The sequence below is a fragment of the Leptodactylus fuscus genome, chromosome 3, assembly GCF_031893055.1.
Source record: "Leptodactylus fuscus isolate aLepFus1 chromosome 3, aLepFus1.hap2, whole genome shotgun sequence".
Taxonomy (NCBI): Eukaryota; Metazoa; Chordata; class Amphibia; order Anura; family Leptodactylidae; genus Leptodactylus; species Leptodactylus fuscus.
In genome coordinates, this window is record NC_134267.1 from 147,275,983 (window position 1) to 147,291,109 (window position 15,127).

General features: G+C 39.1%; 1 protein-coding gene and 1 long non-coding RNA gene across 2 annotated transcripts in view; one reads left to right on the top strand and one right to left on the bottom strand.

Moving 5' to 3' along the window:
• LOC142196904 (uncharacterized) overlaps window positions 1-14,558 on the bottom strand; it is a 143,891-nt gene extending 129,333 nt beyond the window's left edge. The window contains 12 exon segments of the mRNA XM_075266885.1: window positions 1,161-1,285; window positions 1,401-1,523; window positions 1,978-2,091; window positions 2,173-2,286; window positions 2,624-2,734; window positions 3,039-3,155; window positions 3,286-3,396; window positions 5,295-5,414; window positions 8,525-8,653; window positions 10,076-13,750; window positions 13,851-13,923; window positions 14,541-14,558. Coding sequence (XP_075122986.1) covers window positions 1,161-1,285; window positions 1,401-1,523; window positions 1,978-2,091; window positions 2,173-2,286; window positions 2,624-2,734; window positions 3,039-3,155; window positions 3,286-3,396; window positions 5,295-5,414; window positions 8,525-8,653; window positions 10,076-13,750; window positions 13,851-13,923; window positions 14,541-14,558 — 4,830 coding nt within the window.
• LOC142196713 (uncharacterized) lies at window positions 7,415-7,646 on the top strand. The gene is made up of 3 exons (XR_012715280.1): window positions 7,415-7,430; window positions 7,491-7,515; window positions 7,622-7,646. It is a non-coding gene; the product is annotated as an uncharacterized LOC142196713 (long non-coding RNA).
• Window positions 14,559-15,127: the final 569 nt, after the last annotated feature.

Consider the following 15,127-nt stretch of genomic DNA (forward strand, 5'->3'; position numbering starts at 1 on the left):
TGAAAAAAGTTTCTAAAAACGTTTGTTGGGTGAACTATAATAATGAACTGTCGTTTTAGCTAGTTAATGACAAACTGTCATCATCTAGACTGAAGTTGGCAGTAATTGACATATTTGCCCCCAAGTTAGATGAAAGATCTTGTATTCTTAGGGTACGTTCACATATATCAGTTGTATTAGTATCACATTTTTTGTCTTTTTTGTCTCTTAAATCATTTAAACTGATGCCAAAACTGATATGAAAATGCATCACTTGTCATCAGGCTTTTTTCTTCTTTTTTTTTTTTTTTTAATTTCTACTCTGAAACCATAAGTTGTCATCATGTGTCATGATGGTCCACAAACTATGATCAGCTGCTGAGGTCAGTAGAGCAGGGATACTCAACTACTTTAAAGTATTTCAGGTTCCATCATCAAGTAAAGGTCTGAACTGAACAGCGACTGAACACATCTAGTATTTATGGTATTTTTCAGACAAAAAGATGCGTCTGACTATAAGACGCACCCCAGGTTTAGACAAGTTTATACTGTGCAGGGGGCATTAATGTGGCATTATACTGTGGATGGTGACACTAAAGAGCATTAAACTGTGGGGGAACTAGGAAGCTTTATATACTGGTGATGGGGGCACTAAGGAGCATTTTACTGTGGATGGGGACAATTATTATACAGAGCCCTCACGTGTGATCATTAACAATCCCTTCTGCCGGTAGTGCAAGAGATCAGGCTTAAAAACAGCAGGTAGGAGGTGAAGGTTTCTTCTGGCTGCACTCATGACAGAGCTGGGAGGCAGGTGTCCAGAGAGCAGACAGCCCCCTGCTCGGGTGCAGTAGTGAAGCTGGCAATTGCCTTCCGCTCCGGATTAAGCCCAAATGAATGGGCCTAATCGGGAGAGAGTGTCGTGAGGCGGACATCCGCGACTCAATCAGCAGCAGAATCCACCTAAAGAAAGGGCATCCCCGACTCCCATTGATTTCAATGGGAGGCAGTTTTTTTAGACGGATTCTGACACGGATTCCGTGTCAAAATCAGGCCCAAAAAACCCTGTGTGTACCCATCCTTAATGAGTGAAAGAGTAGCAAGGCGACCTATCGATATTCGGTCGTGCATCAGAAATCGCGTACAATGTTATGCAGCTCTAGCCTAAATCTATAACTTACATATAATGAACTGTAAAATGATGCACCAAAAGGAAAGCCTGTTGGGATGTTGATGAGAGGAGAAGCAAAGTCTTGAGTGCGCAGTGTAGCTTTTATGTCATATTGGTATTCAAACAATCTGTTCTCTGAAATAAAGAAAATATAAGTATACTGTCAATGTATGTCACTACTCAATAAGATAAAATCTTACAATAAACATGCATGCTAAATGAGTGGAAAATATTCAATTCAGTTATATACCTTTGCATGTAAATCCATCACCTATAAATCCAGTGTTGCAAGTGCATTTAAATGATCCTGGGGTGTTTGTACAATTGGCATTAGGGCTGCACGTCTGACGTCCAGTTACACACTCATCCACATCTGCAAAGCAGGAACAATCATATATCAGTTTTAATGTAGATTCTCATGAAGGCTAAAGCCCCACATAGTGAGCCACAGCCAAAAACGCAGAAAATGCCATGGCAGAAACACATTCTGTTTTTTTTTTCTGCAGCGTTTTTCAAGTGAATTCTGTTTTCCTCTGTGGACTTTCTGCCTCTAGTATACCTACTTGGAAAACATTGGTGTTTCCGTACGTATAATTGACATGCTGCAATTTACAAAAATGTGATTCTTTTAGAAATCACAGCTTTTCCACTGTGGATTTTTTCTGCAATGAGTGGCTGGGATGAGCCAGAATCCCATCTACATTACAGGTACTGTATAATGCTGTGTTTTTACAATATGGGGCTTTAGCCTCAAGGTGACCAGACACAAATATGTGAGGTCCTGGCTTTAACCAAGTCCATAACTTATCATAATAATAATACATCACCTATGCTGCAAGTTGGCCCTTGCCAGTTAGAAGGACATAAGCAGGAGAAACCATTTATTAAGTCAATACAGATGCCACCATTACTACACGATGTACTTGTACAGTCATTAATATCTGCAAGAGAAAATACAGATATTATCAGTTGTAAAGTAAATTAATATATAATGAATTGTCTTCAATATTGCAGATATTCACTTGTTTCACAGAATCTGCCGGTGAATCCAGGAGCGCAGGTGCAGGAGAAACTATTGACTAGGTTATTGCAGGTGGCTCCATTCCTACAGGGATTGCTCAGACATTCATCGATATCTGTTGGAGAAAGCATGTTTACAAAATTTTTATGGTTTTAAATATTTTTGCAACAATAAAGATAATATAAATACACAAATGACAGAAGTGATATTGAAAATACTTATATATAAAAAGGATTACAAATATACTTATTTTGCATCCTTATGTATTTTGCTCGCTTATATAGCACCAACATATTCCACAGTGCTTTACATATTTTGTCATCATTCACTCTCCTAATAAGGGCCCACAATCTCAGTTCCATATCAGTATGTCTTCTTCTTACAGTGCCTACTGTACAGTATGTGTATAAAGATTACAATTACATTATATATGATGTGAGAACATATCTTACCTTCAGTACAGTTTACACCAGTATAGCCAGGGTTACACTTGCATACATAACTTCCACGGTTGTTATGGCATACACCTTCGGGACATGGATTTTGCGAACACTCATCCACATCTGAAGAAAAAATAAGAACAGATTATTGCCATTGTCATTTCCAAAGGAGTACAGTGGTTGCAGTTGCTACCGAACCCTGGACCCTAAAGGTCCCCAGAAATCCTTTTGCCACATAAAATCTAATATAATAATATAATATTCTAAATTATATAATGTAGATAGGGACCATATTACAGATTTTGCATTGAGGCCCAGGAGCTGCATTTTTTGCATCATGTAGATGAGATTTAGTAAAATTCATTTTGCAGCTGATTTATGCTGTGATTGTGAAAAATTTTACCTATCAACTAAATTGTAGTCTTACCTTCAGTGCAAATTTTCCCTGTCCATCCTGGCCTACATAGACAATTATAAGAGCCAATGGTGTTAGTACAGGTGCCTTGAGAACTACAGGGGTTGTTTGTAGTACATTCATTAATATCTATAGGAGAAAATAAAAATTGAAATTCATGATAGTATATTATAAAACCATATATTAATCCAAGATCCAAAGTCTATGCATTTACAGACCAGTTAAATGACGGTTACCTACATTGCACAGTGATTCTTACCTGTATTACAAGTTGTTCCCTGCCATCCACTGGAGCAGACGCAGGTAAATCCATACAATCCATTCTGGCACTGACCATTATTACATGGGGAATTTCTGCAATAATCATTTCCTAATAAACAATAAAAAACAAATATCATTATTTGACATGATATTAAGGCTAAGGTTCCACATAGTCAAAAGCAGCTAAAAAATGCACTGCATTTTTTTTCTATAATGTTTTTCATTGTGATTTTGTTTAGTTTTTTTCTCCAGTTTTTCTTTCCTATTTAATGTCGGGGCCCCACGGGAGGGAAATGCCGCAATTTGCCCGCAACGGAAACACCATGGGAAAAAATGCAGTATTTTACAGTAATCTAGCGATTCCCATCCCCATGGATGTGGTAAAAACCACAGTGTGGACACGCTGCAATTTCCAAAACTAGCGCGGTTTTGGAAATCGCATCATGCCAATTATACATACAGAAACACTGGCGGTTTCCCCATAGGTATAATTGTAACAGAAACTCCGTGGAGGGAAACTCCACAAACTTTCTGTCTAAAGCTCTGCAGGAAGAACCGCGATACACTGCCGCCACAGTTTTTCTGGCAGCGCTTTATTGCTGTGGGACGTCCCATGGGTTAGCCTAAGGCTAAGGCCCTACATTGCGGAAACACAGCTTTTTTGCTGCAGTTTTTTGAGCCAAAGCCAAGAATGGCTACATAAGGAATGGGAAATATATAGGAATCTTCTTATACTTCTCCCTTCTGCTCAATCCACTCCTGGCTTTGGCTCAAAAAACTGCTGTAAAATGTGCAGCAAAAAAAGCTGTGTTTCCGCATTGTGGGCCCTCAACCTAAATCTATAGGGAAAATGCTAACATTTCTACAGGTAAAATTGACATGCTCTGTTTTTCAAAAATGCAGATACTTTGCAGGTTTTTAGGGGATTTTTATTTTCGTAATGTGTGCATGGAATGAGCTAGAATTTTCTGCAATGTGGGGCCTTAGCCTAAGGCTAGATTCACTCAACCAAGTTTCACTTAAAACTTGATCTGTGCGAGCATCGGATTTACTGATCTGAACATCATGCCAGGAGTAGGACTTCTAGCAGTATAGTAATCTACCGTATAAAGCTAGGAGTCCCTGCCTTCCAGCGACATACAGTCCCATATTGATTATAGCTCGGGTGAACCTTGGGTTACTAAAATATATATATATATATATATATATATATATTTGCCACTACATTTTAGCCTCCCAAACCACTAGCACTTTGTAGATAACATAAACATAGCTCTTTTTCTTTCTTAATGTAGATTGTGAGCCCCATATAGGGATCACAATGTACTTTTTTTTTTTTTTTCCTATCTGTATGTCTTTGCAGAGTGGGAGGAATTCCACACAGACACAGGGAGAACATACAAACTCCTTGCAAATGTTGTTCCTGGCGGGATTCGAGCACAGGACTCCAGCGCTGCAAGGCTGCAGTGCTAACCATTGAGCCACCATGTTGCCCCTATATAAACCTCTTTTTCTAGCAGTAACATAGTTGAGAATAATGTTGCATTTGGAGAGGGACTATTGAAAGCCATGACATTTCATTAGCTTGGCAACATGCAGTGGACACTTGCAAAAATGGTGCAAGATGTAATTAAAGTTATTTTTGTTAAGTGCAATATAGTTAAACTTGCTCTTATATGTCACCTACTTACGGTGTCTGAGGTTAGGGAGGCTAAAATAGCCATATATTTGTTAAGACAGGGAATCATTCTAGCTGAACCATTAAATTACTCCTGAATAATATCACCCTCTTCTACCCTCTACTAACAGCTGGTCAGCAGGGGTGTCAGATGTTAAGTCCCTACTGATCTGATACTGATGACCTGTCTTGAGAATGTCCATTTAAGCTTTAACCATATATATATATATATATATATATATATATATATATATATATATATATATATATATATATATATATATTAATAATAGTTCTACAATTAATTATTTAAAGTTATTATATCTTACTGATGCAGGTTGCAGAGTTCTTTGGATTTGAAGAGTACCCATCTTTACATGAGCATGAATATCCTCCAATAGTGTTGGAGCAAAATTGCTCACAGATATTCAGATCACATTCATCAATATCTGTAAGACACAAAAAATAAGGTGAAGATATACACACACACACACACACACACGCACACACACACACAGATATTTCTCTATATATTGTGTACTGTATTTATGTACTATATCTGCAATACATTTCACAGTGGCTTGCAAAAGTATTCATACCCCTTGAACTTTTTCACATTTTGTCAACTCACAACCACAAATGTATAAGTTTATTTTAAGTTAATTTTATTTATTGAAATTTTAAAGGGGCTCTATCACTAGGAAAAGTCATTTTTAACTAATCACATCTTTGCATAGCCTTTAGAAAGTCTATTCCACACTTACCTTTATTATGTAGATTGCCTCAGTGGTTTCTGAATAAGTCCATTTTTACAGTGTCCATATTAGGACATCCTCAGATATCAGAGTCAAACATCAGATTAATGCTAGTTTACAGCTCTGATACCTGACTTCTGACATCTGATTTGTCTGACACCTGACTCTGACACCTGACTCTGACTAGTGACAGCTAATACCTGACCCTGATACCTGACTCTGACACCTGACCCTGATACCTGACCCTGACACCTGACTCTGATACCTGACTTTGACACCTGACTCTGACACCTGACTCTGACACCTGACTCTGATACCTGACTCTGACACCTGACTCTGACAACTGACACCTGACCCTGATACCTGACTCTGACATCTGACCCTGACACCTGACTCTGATACCTGATTTTGACACCTGACTCTGACACCTGACTCTGACACCTGACTCTGATACCTGACTCTGACACCTGACTCTGACACCTGACTCTGATACCTGACTCTGACACCTGACTCTGACAACTGACACCTGACTCTGATACCTGACACCTGACTCTGATACCTGACTCTGACACCTGACTCTGATACCTGACTCTGATCTCTGACGGAGTCAGAAGTCAGGTGTCAGACTCAGGCATCACATACAAGCCAGCACATACACTATGCCTCCCAATGATTGGCCAGGATTACAGAGCCCCCTGCTGACACTCAGGAGTAGAAGATACAGTGTATATAGCAGCTGCAGGCTGAGAATCTCAGATGAGACCTGGTACCTGACTTGTGACTCTTTCAGAGATCAGACTTATCAAGTGAAATGCTCCAGAATTCTAGTATCATTTTCACCAAATACACCCTGTAACATGTTGGGCACCACATTTAGCAAGTGTTTTAAATACTTTTAAAACTTGTGAAAAAAGGGGCGTAGACTCACAGTAAAGGGGCGGGACCTACAACATTGTGCTACAAAAATTCACCAATAAGCTCCAAAGAACCTCAACTAATCTTCCATAGGAGACCCTGCTGCAGATTTTACCAAAAAATCATCAGAGAGAAAAGTCCTGCACAAAGTAGAGGAGGAGTAGAGCTGATTGGATGAGACTCTTGCAGTAATTGTCATTGACAGCATCTCCACCAATCAGAGCTTCTGAGGGAGGTAACTTTACTGTGAGTCTACGCCCCTTTTTTTCACAAGTTTTAAAAGTATTTAAAACACTTGATAAATGTGGTGCCCAACATGTTACAGGGTGTATTTGGTGAAAATGATACTAGAATTCTGGAGCATTTCACTTGATAAGTTTCCACCATTGTATGTGCTGGCTTGTATGTGATGTCTGAGTCTGACCTCTGAAAGAGTCACAAGTCAGGTATCAGGTCTCATCTGAGTTTCTCAGCCTGAAGCTCCTATATACACTGTATCTTCTACTCCTGCAGGGGGCTCTGTAATCCTGGCCAATCATTAGCAGGCATAGTGTATGTGCTGGCTTGTATGTGATGTCTGAGTCTGATCTATGAAGGAGTCACAAGTCAGGTATCAGGTCTCATTTGAGATTCTCAGCCTGCAGCTGCTATATACACTGTATCTTCTACTCCTGAGTGTCAGCAGGGGGCTCTGTAATCCTGGCCAATCATTGGGAGGCATAGTGTATGTGCTGGCTTGTATGTGATGCCTGAGTCTGACACCTGACGGAGTCAGAAGTCAGGTGTCAGAGTCAGGTGTCAGGTATCAGAGTCAGGTATCAGAGTCAGGTGTCAGTTGTCAGAGTCAGGTGTCAGAATCAGGTATCAAAGTCAGGTGTCAGTTGTCAGAGTCAGGTGTCAGAGTCAGGTGTCAGTTGTCAGGTATCAGAGTCAGGTATCAGAGTCAGGTATCAGGGTCAGGTATCAGGGTCAGGTATCAGGGTCAGGTGTCAAAGTCAGGTGTCAGGGTCAGGTGTCAGGTGTCAGAGTCAGGTATCAGAGTCAGGTATTACATGTCACTAGTCAGAGTCAGGTGTCAGACAAATCAGAAGTCAGGTATCAGAGCTGTAAACTAGCATTAATCTGATGTTTGACTCTGATATCTGAGGATGTCCTAATATGGACACTGTATGTTTTTATCCATATGCTAATTAGACTGTTGCACGATACATCGTGCACTCCTCTCCCTGTTGTTTCCTATGGGAGGCTGATGATGATGATGATGATGATGATGATGACTCAGCTTCCTGTATCTGCAGCTCCTCCAGAGTCACCATGGGCCCGTGGTATGTTTTTATAGCCTAACCCTGCTTTAAATTTCTTCACAACTCTATTTCTGACCTGTATAGTCTATTCCTTAGTCTTTGTGATGCTGTTTGTTCACTACTATTCTCTAACAAACCACTGAGGCGTTCACAGAACAGTTGAATTTATACTGAGACTAAATTATACACAGTTGGACTCTATTAACTAATCAAGTGACTTGGGAAGGCAATAGATTGCACTGGATTTTATTTGGGGGTATCAGAGTACAGGAGGGCTGAATACTTTTGCATTTCATACTTTTCAGATTTTTATTTAAAATTTTGAAAACCATGAATCATTTTCATTCCACTTCACAATTATCTGCTAATTTGTATTAGTATATCACTTAAAATCTCAATAAAATGCATTTATACTTATGGTTATAAGGTGGCAAACTGTGAAAGTGTTCAAGTGGTATAAATACTTTTACAAGCCACTGTAGTAGATAAATAGAGACACATTGAGTTGCTTTGGTGCACAGCAGCTGATAAAATTCACTTAGTAATTACTACAACTAAAGAGCAAAAATAAGTTTATAAACTTACCAATACACATTCTATCCGATTGTGCAGGATCAGGAGTAAAGCCGCTGTTGCACCGACACACAGGTGTTGTAGTTCCAGGCTTAAAATAACACTGACCATGATCACAAGGAAGACTGCAAGTGACTGGTGCTATTAGAAGCAAAGATTAATGAGACAAGCAGGTGTTTTAGTTGACAATATAAAATTTCATGTGAGTTGGTAACACACATTGATAATACACATTTACAGTGAAAGAGAGAGTAAATCTAAAGGCTAATATATATCTATAATAAGACACTGCTGTTAGTCACATGATGTGCCAAATTCATTGCAGTGCTGCACACTGTGTGATAGATTTGGCGCATCTTGCATGAGGTTAGACACACTTTTTTCAAGTTTAGTTTTTATACACTAAGTTGACTTACTTTAGACCATTTATTTGTGCCAGAAAAGGGGCATATGTTGGTAACAAATTTGGCGCATTTTAAGACTCAACGAAACCATCCACTTTGTCTTTAAAGTATCTAGCACAAGCATCAGTTATTCTTGGGAAAAAAATATTAATTTGTCTAAACCAACTTGCGCCAAATAGAAGGTGCAAACGGCTAGATTCATATCTGCATTGTAGATTGAACAGGAGACTCTGCCACAAATTACGCTTAACATCAGTGGACAGAAAAATCCTGCAAGGAGGAACCTGTTTGGAAACCCAGCTGACCCCATTATTAGCTATGGAGTCCGTGGGTAACCATTTTTTGAAGGTAAGTTCACACTGAGTTTTTTGGTCAGGGTTTTTAGGCCATAATCACCTCAAAACCCTGACCAAAAAGACGGCTCCTATTGAAATCAATGGGAGCCTCCCAGGAGCTTTTTCCGGGAGCCGTTTCTTCTGGCTCCCGGAAAAAAGAAGTGAGATGCTCACTCTTCAGGCCGAGTCGCCTCGCGATTCGTCCTGAAGAAACTCCTTCCTCCGGACTAGGCCCGTTCATTGGGCCTAATCTGGAGCGGAGCGTGCGACTGGTTGCCATTGCAGTGCTCTGGCTTTCAGTGGCAGTGACCCAGATTTTGGAGCGGAACCTGAGGTGACCTTCGCCCCAAGTTCTGATCCAAAAAACTCTGTGTGAACTTACCCTAAGCGGACAAGGTCTCTGTTGTTTGGGATCCCATGCAGACCCGAATGCTAGAGTGAACCTAGTGTTAATATTTTGTCATTTGTAAATTTAATGCGCATCAAGTAATTTCACTATTTTCAAAGAAAGGACTATCAGCAAAATGACGTATATTATAACTACAATTCATAATATACTTATGTATTTATTAATAGTCACTAACCTGAGGCTCCTTAGCTTTCATGACACTACAACTACCAGCATGACATGACGACCACATGATTTAGGGCCTAGTTAAATTATTTTTAGCTGGCTATGTTTAACTACCATATGTAATTTACAAATAGCATTCTGTTTTTACATAATAACTTGTCTAGCTATAACCTGACCCATAATTCTAATAGGAAAATATATACTTTAAACTTCTAAGCTATAGGCATTTTAGTTAAAATATAATACTTACAAGCTGTAGTTCCGATTGTGGTTGTAGAGTTAGCCAATGGTGACGTAGATCTTAAGGGCCCAAAAGTTGTTGAAATACTTGTGTATTTTGTGTCTGTTGATATCATTGCTCCAAAAGACAATGTCATAGGCGTATACGATGTTACAGTGCTATTTAAAATATTCTCAGATGGGGATAGTAATGTTGTTGGACTGAGCGTGCTAGTATTCTGTGCATTTGGATATTCTATGGTTGTTGTTGTTGTTGTTGTAGTAATGCTGGTGCTTGCTTTTGTTGTACTTGAAATGGGTGTGGTTGTAGGACTGATGAACTGTGGTGTAGTAGACTCAGTTGTCGTACTACTGACTATATTAGGAGCATTTGTTGTTATGTTAATGGAAGATGTTGATATACTTCCACCTGTATTCACATCTGGAGCAGAACTTGTACCAATGGTAGATGTTAATATACTTCCACCTGTACTCACATCTGGAACAGTACTTGTACTAATGGCAGCTGTTGAGATTCTTTCATGTGTACTCACTTCTGGAGCAGCACTTGTACTAATGGCCAATGTTGATATACTTTCATCAGTACTCACAATTATAGCAGCACTTGTACTAATAGTAGATGTTGATATACTTTCATGTGTACTCACATCACGAGCAGTACTTGTACTAATAGCAGATGTTGATATACTTTCCTCTGTACTCACATCTAGAGCAGCACTTGTACTAATAGCAGGTGTTGATATACTTTCATGTGTACTCACATCTGGAGCAGCACTTGTACTAAAGGCGGGTGTTGACATACTTTCATGTGTACTCACATCTGGAGCAGTGCTTGTACTAATGGAAGGTGTTGACATACTTTCACCTGTACTCACATCGGGAGCAGCACTTGTAGAAATGACAGAAGTTGATATGCTTCCATCTGTACTCACTTCTGGAGCAGCGCTTGTACTAATGGTAGATGTTGATATACTTTCATCTGTACTTACTTCTGTAGCAGCACTTGTACTAATGGCCAATGTTGATATACTTTCATCTGTACTCACTTCTAGAGCAGCACTTGTACTAATAGCAGATGTTGATATACTTTCCTCTGTACTCACATCTAGAGCAGCACTTGTACTAATAGCAGGTGTTGATATACTTTCATGTGTACTTACTTCTGTAGCAGCACTTGTACTAAAGGCGGGTGTTGACATACTTTCATGTGTACTCACTTCTAGAGCAGCACTTGTACTAATAGCAGATGTTGATATACTTTCCTCTGTACTCACTTCTGGAGCAGCGCTTGTACTAATGGCTGATGTTGATATACTTTCAGTTGTACTTATTTCATGAGCTGCACTTGTTATAATATCAGCTGTTGATATACTTTCATCAGTACTGACTTCTGAAGAAGCACTTGTACTAATGGCCAATGTTGATATACTTTCTTCAGTACTCACTTCTGGAGCAGCGCTTGTACTAATGGCTGATGTTGATATACTTTCCTCTGTACTCACTTCTGGAGCAGCGCTTGTACTAATGGCTGATGTTGATATACTTTCAGCTGTACTTATTTCATGAGCTGCACTTGTTATAATATCAGCTGTTGATATACTTTCATCAGTACTGACTTCTGAAGAAGCACTTGTACTAATGGCCAATGTTGATATACTTTTTTCAGTACTCACTTCTGGAGCAGCGCTTGTACTAATGGCTGATGTTGATATACGTTCAGCTGTACTTATTTCAGGAGCTGCACTTGTTATAATATCAGCTGTTGATATACTTTCATCAGTACTGACTTCTGAAGAAGCAATTGTACTAATGGCCAATGTTGATATACTTTCCTCTGTACTCACTTCTGGAGCAGCGCTTGTACTAATGGTAGATGTTGATATGCTTTCATCTGTACTTATTTCAGGAGCAGCACTTGTTATAATATCAGCTGTTGATATACTTTCATCAGTACTGACTTCTGAAGAAGCACTTGTACTAATGGCCAATGTTGATATACTTTCTTCAGTACTCACTTCTGGAGCAGCGCTTGTACTAATGGTAGATGTTGATATGCTTTCATCTGTACTTATTTCAGGAGCAGCACTTGTTATAATATCAGCTGTTGATATACTTTCATCAGTACTGACTTCTGAAGAAGCACTTGTACTAATGGCCAATGTTGATATACTTTCATCTGTACTGACTTCTGGAGCAGCGCTTGTACTAATGGCAGATGTTGATATACTTTCATCTGTACTGACTTCTGAAGCAGCGCTTGTACTAATGGCAGATGTTGATATGCTTTCATCTGTACTTATTTCAGGAGCAGCACTTGTTATAATATCAGCTGTTGATATACTTTCATCTGTACTCACTTCTGGAGCAGCGCTTGTACTAATGGCAGATGTTGATATACTTTCATCTGTACTCACTTCTGGAGCAGCGCTTGTACTAATGGCAGATGTTGATAGACTTTCATCTGTAGTCACATCGGGAGCAGCACTTGTACTAATGGCCATTGTTGATATACTTTCATCAGTACTGACTTCTGGAGCAGCGCTTGTACTAATGGCAGATGTTGATATACTTTCATCAGTACTGACTTCTGGAGCAGCGCTTGTACTAATGGCAGATGTTGATAGACTTTCATCTGTAGTCACATCGGGAGCAGCACTTGTACTAATGGCCATTGTTGATATACTTTCATCAGTACTGACTTCTGGAGCAGCGCTTGTACTAATGGCAGATGTTGATATACTTTCATCAGTACTGACTTCTGGAGCAGCGCTTGTACTAATATCAGATGTTGATATACTTTCATCAGTACTGACTTCTGGAGCAGCGCTTGTACTAATATCAGATGTTGATATACTTTCATCAGTACTGACTTCTGGAGCAGCGCTTGTACTAATGGCAGATGTTGATATACTTTCATCAGTACTGACTTCTGGAGCAGCGCTTGTACTAATGGCAGATGTTGATAGACTTTCATCTGTAGTCACATCGGGAGCAGCACTTGTACTAATGGCCATTGTTGATATACTTTCATCAGTACTGACTTCTGGAGCAGCGCTTGTACTAATGGCAGATGTTGATATACTTTCATCAGTACTGACTTCTGGAGCAGCGCTTGTACTAATATCAGATGTTGATATACTTTCATCAGTACTGACTTCTGGAGCAGCGCTTGTACTAATGGCAGATGTTGATAGACTTTCATCTGTAGTCACATCGGGAGCAGCACTTGTACTAATGGCCATTGTTGATATACTTTCATCAGTACTGACTTCTGGAGCAGCGCTTGTACTAATGGCAGATGTTGATATACTTTCATCAGTACTGACTTCTGGAGCAGCGCTTGTACTAATGGCAGATGTTGATAGACTTTCATCTGTAGTCACATCGGGAGCAGCACTTGTACTAATGGCCATTGTTGATATACTTTCATCAGTACTGACTTCTGGAGCAGCGCTTGTACTAATGGCAGATGTTGATATACTTTCATCAGTACTGACTTCTGGAGCAGCGCTTGTACTAATATCAGATGTTGATATACTTTCATCAGTACTGATTTCTGGAGCAGCGCTTGTACTAATATCAGATGTTGATATACTTTCATCTGTACTGACTTCTGGAGCAGCGCTTGTACTAATGGCTGATGTACTTTCATCTGTACTCACTTCTTGAGCAGCAGTTGTGTTGGCTGGTTGAGTTTTAGTGGAAAATAACAGAATAAATAATGTTATTCTTGTGCGTACAAGAGATCTTGAATACTTTTGTACAACTGAATATTAATTAAATACTGTCTCCTAATTCTTTCTTATGCATTTCTGGTTTATCCTGTATTGTACCAGTTATATTTGCTTGATAAACTAACTGATGTTAAAAAATGTTACTGTTATTGTTAAAAAATTATCAGTAGATTTACATAGCATAAATATAGAATATCTTTTACACACATTTTTAGCCCAAATCATAGAAGAAATGGATGATCAGCATACAAACAGAGATTGTGGTGCAGGGTTCTAGGGTTGGCAGCCTCACATTATCCCACAAAATAGAAACAGGCAGGTACTAGCTATGGGATGTAATTTATTCAGTGATTTATTGACACAAAATGTGCTTGTGATGTGTTTGTTTTAGATCAACCTCAGGGTATATTAAAATCTGCACCGAGTCTATGTTGGAAACTCCCTTACAGAGTCCATTGAGAATCGACAGAGGAAAAAGTCCTGCATGGAGGCCTAAGTGGAGGCCCAGTAGGTATGGCAGCTCTGTATGGCTCTACACCAGAGCAACCGCCATTTTTTAAGACTTGGTATCTGCTGTAATAATACTGCAGATGTTGGGAAGGGGTAAACCACAAATGAGCTGTTGTATTATAAATTTTGAATCTTATTTCAAGATTTTGTTAAATTAGGGAATCCAGACAATGGGGGGAATTTATGATGTGCAATAATATGTTGCATATTTGGCAGAAGGCCCTATCTTACCCCAAAGATGCGACACATCCCCAAATCTGTGCCTTATATACCAATTTCTGCCAATATGGGTGGAGCTGGTTAGGGAAGCCTCAGCTCACCATATTCATTCTAACTCATTCCCATGCCTTTCCCCTGTTGGACCCTGTATTAAGACTGGCATACAAAACACCAGCCTTAATAAATGTAGACCAGTAAATCATGAAAGTTCATATTAATAAATAAATGTACTATACATAAAAGTAAATAATTAAGTGATAGTCTATAATCAAGGCTTAAAATACAAGCAAACCATGCACATCCTAGATCAAGGACTTTGGAGGAATGCGTTCTTTGATTCTTGGTATATATGTATGTAGATAAATAGATAGATAGATAGATAGATAGATAGATAGATAAATAGATAGATAGATAGATAGAGCACTACATGGCAGAACACTAGCATGAAATGCCCAAATAATAAGCCTATTGTACCATGCAGATTCAAATGCCATTATGCAATGCTCAGATAATTCTACCATACATTGCTCAAAATAATACAAGTATAAAGTTTTCATATAATATCGTTATCCATTGTTCAAGTAATACCAATTTTAGTG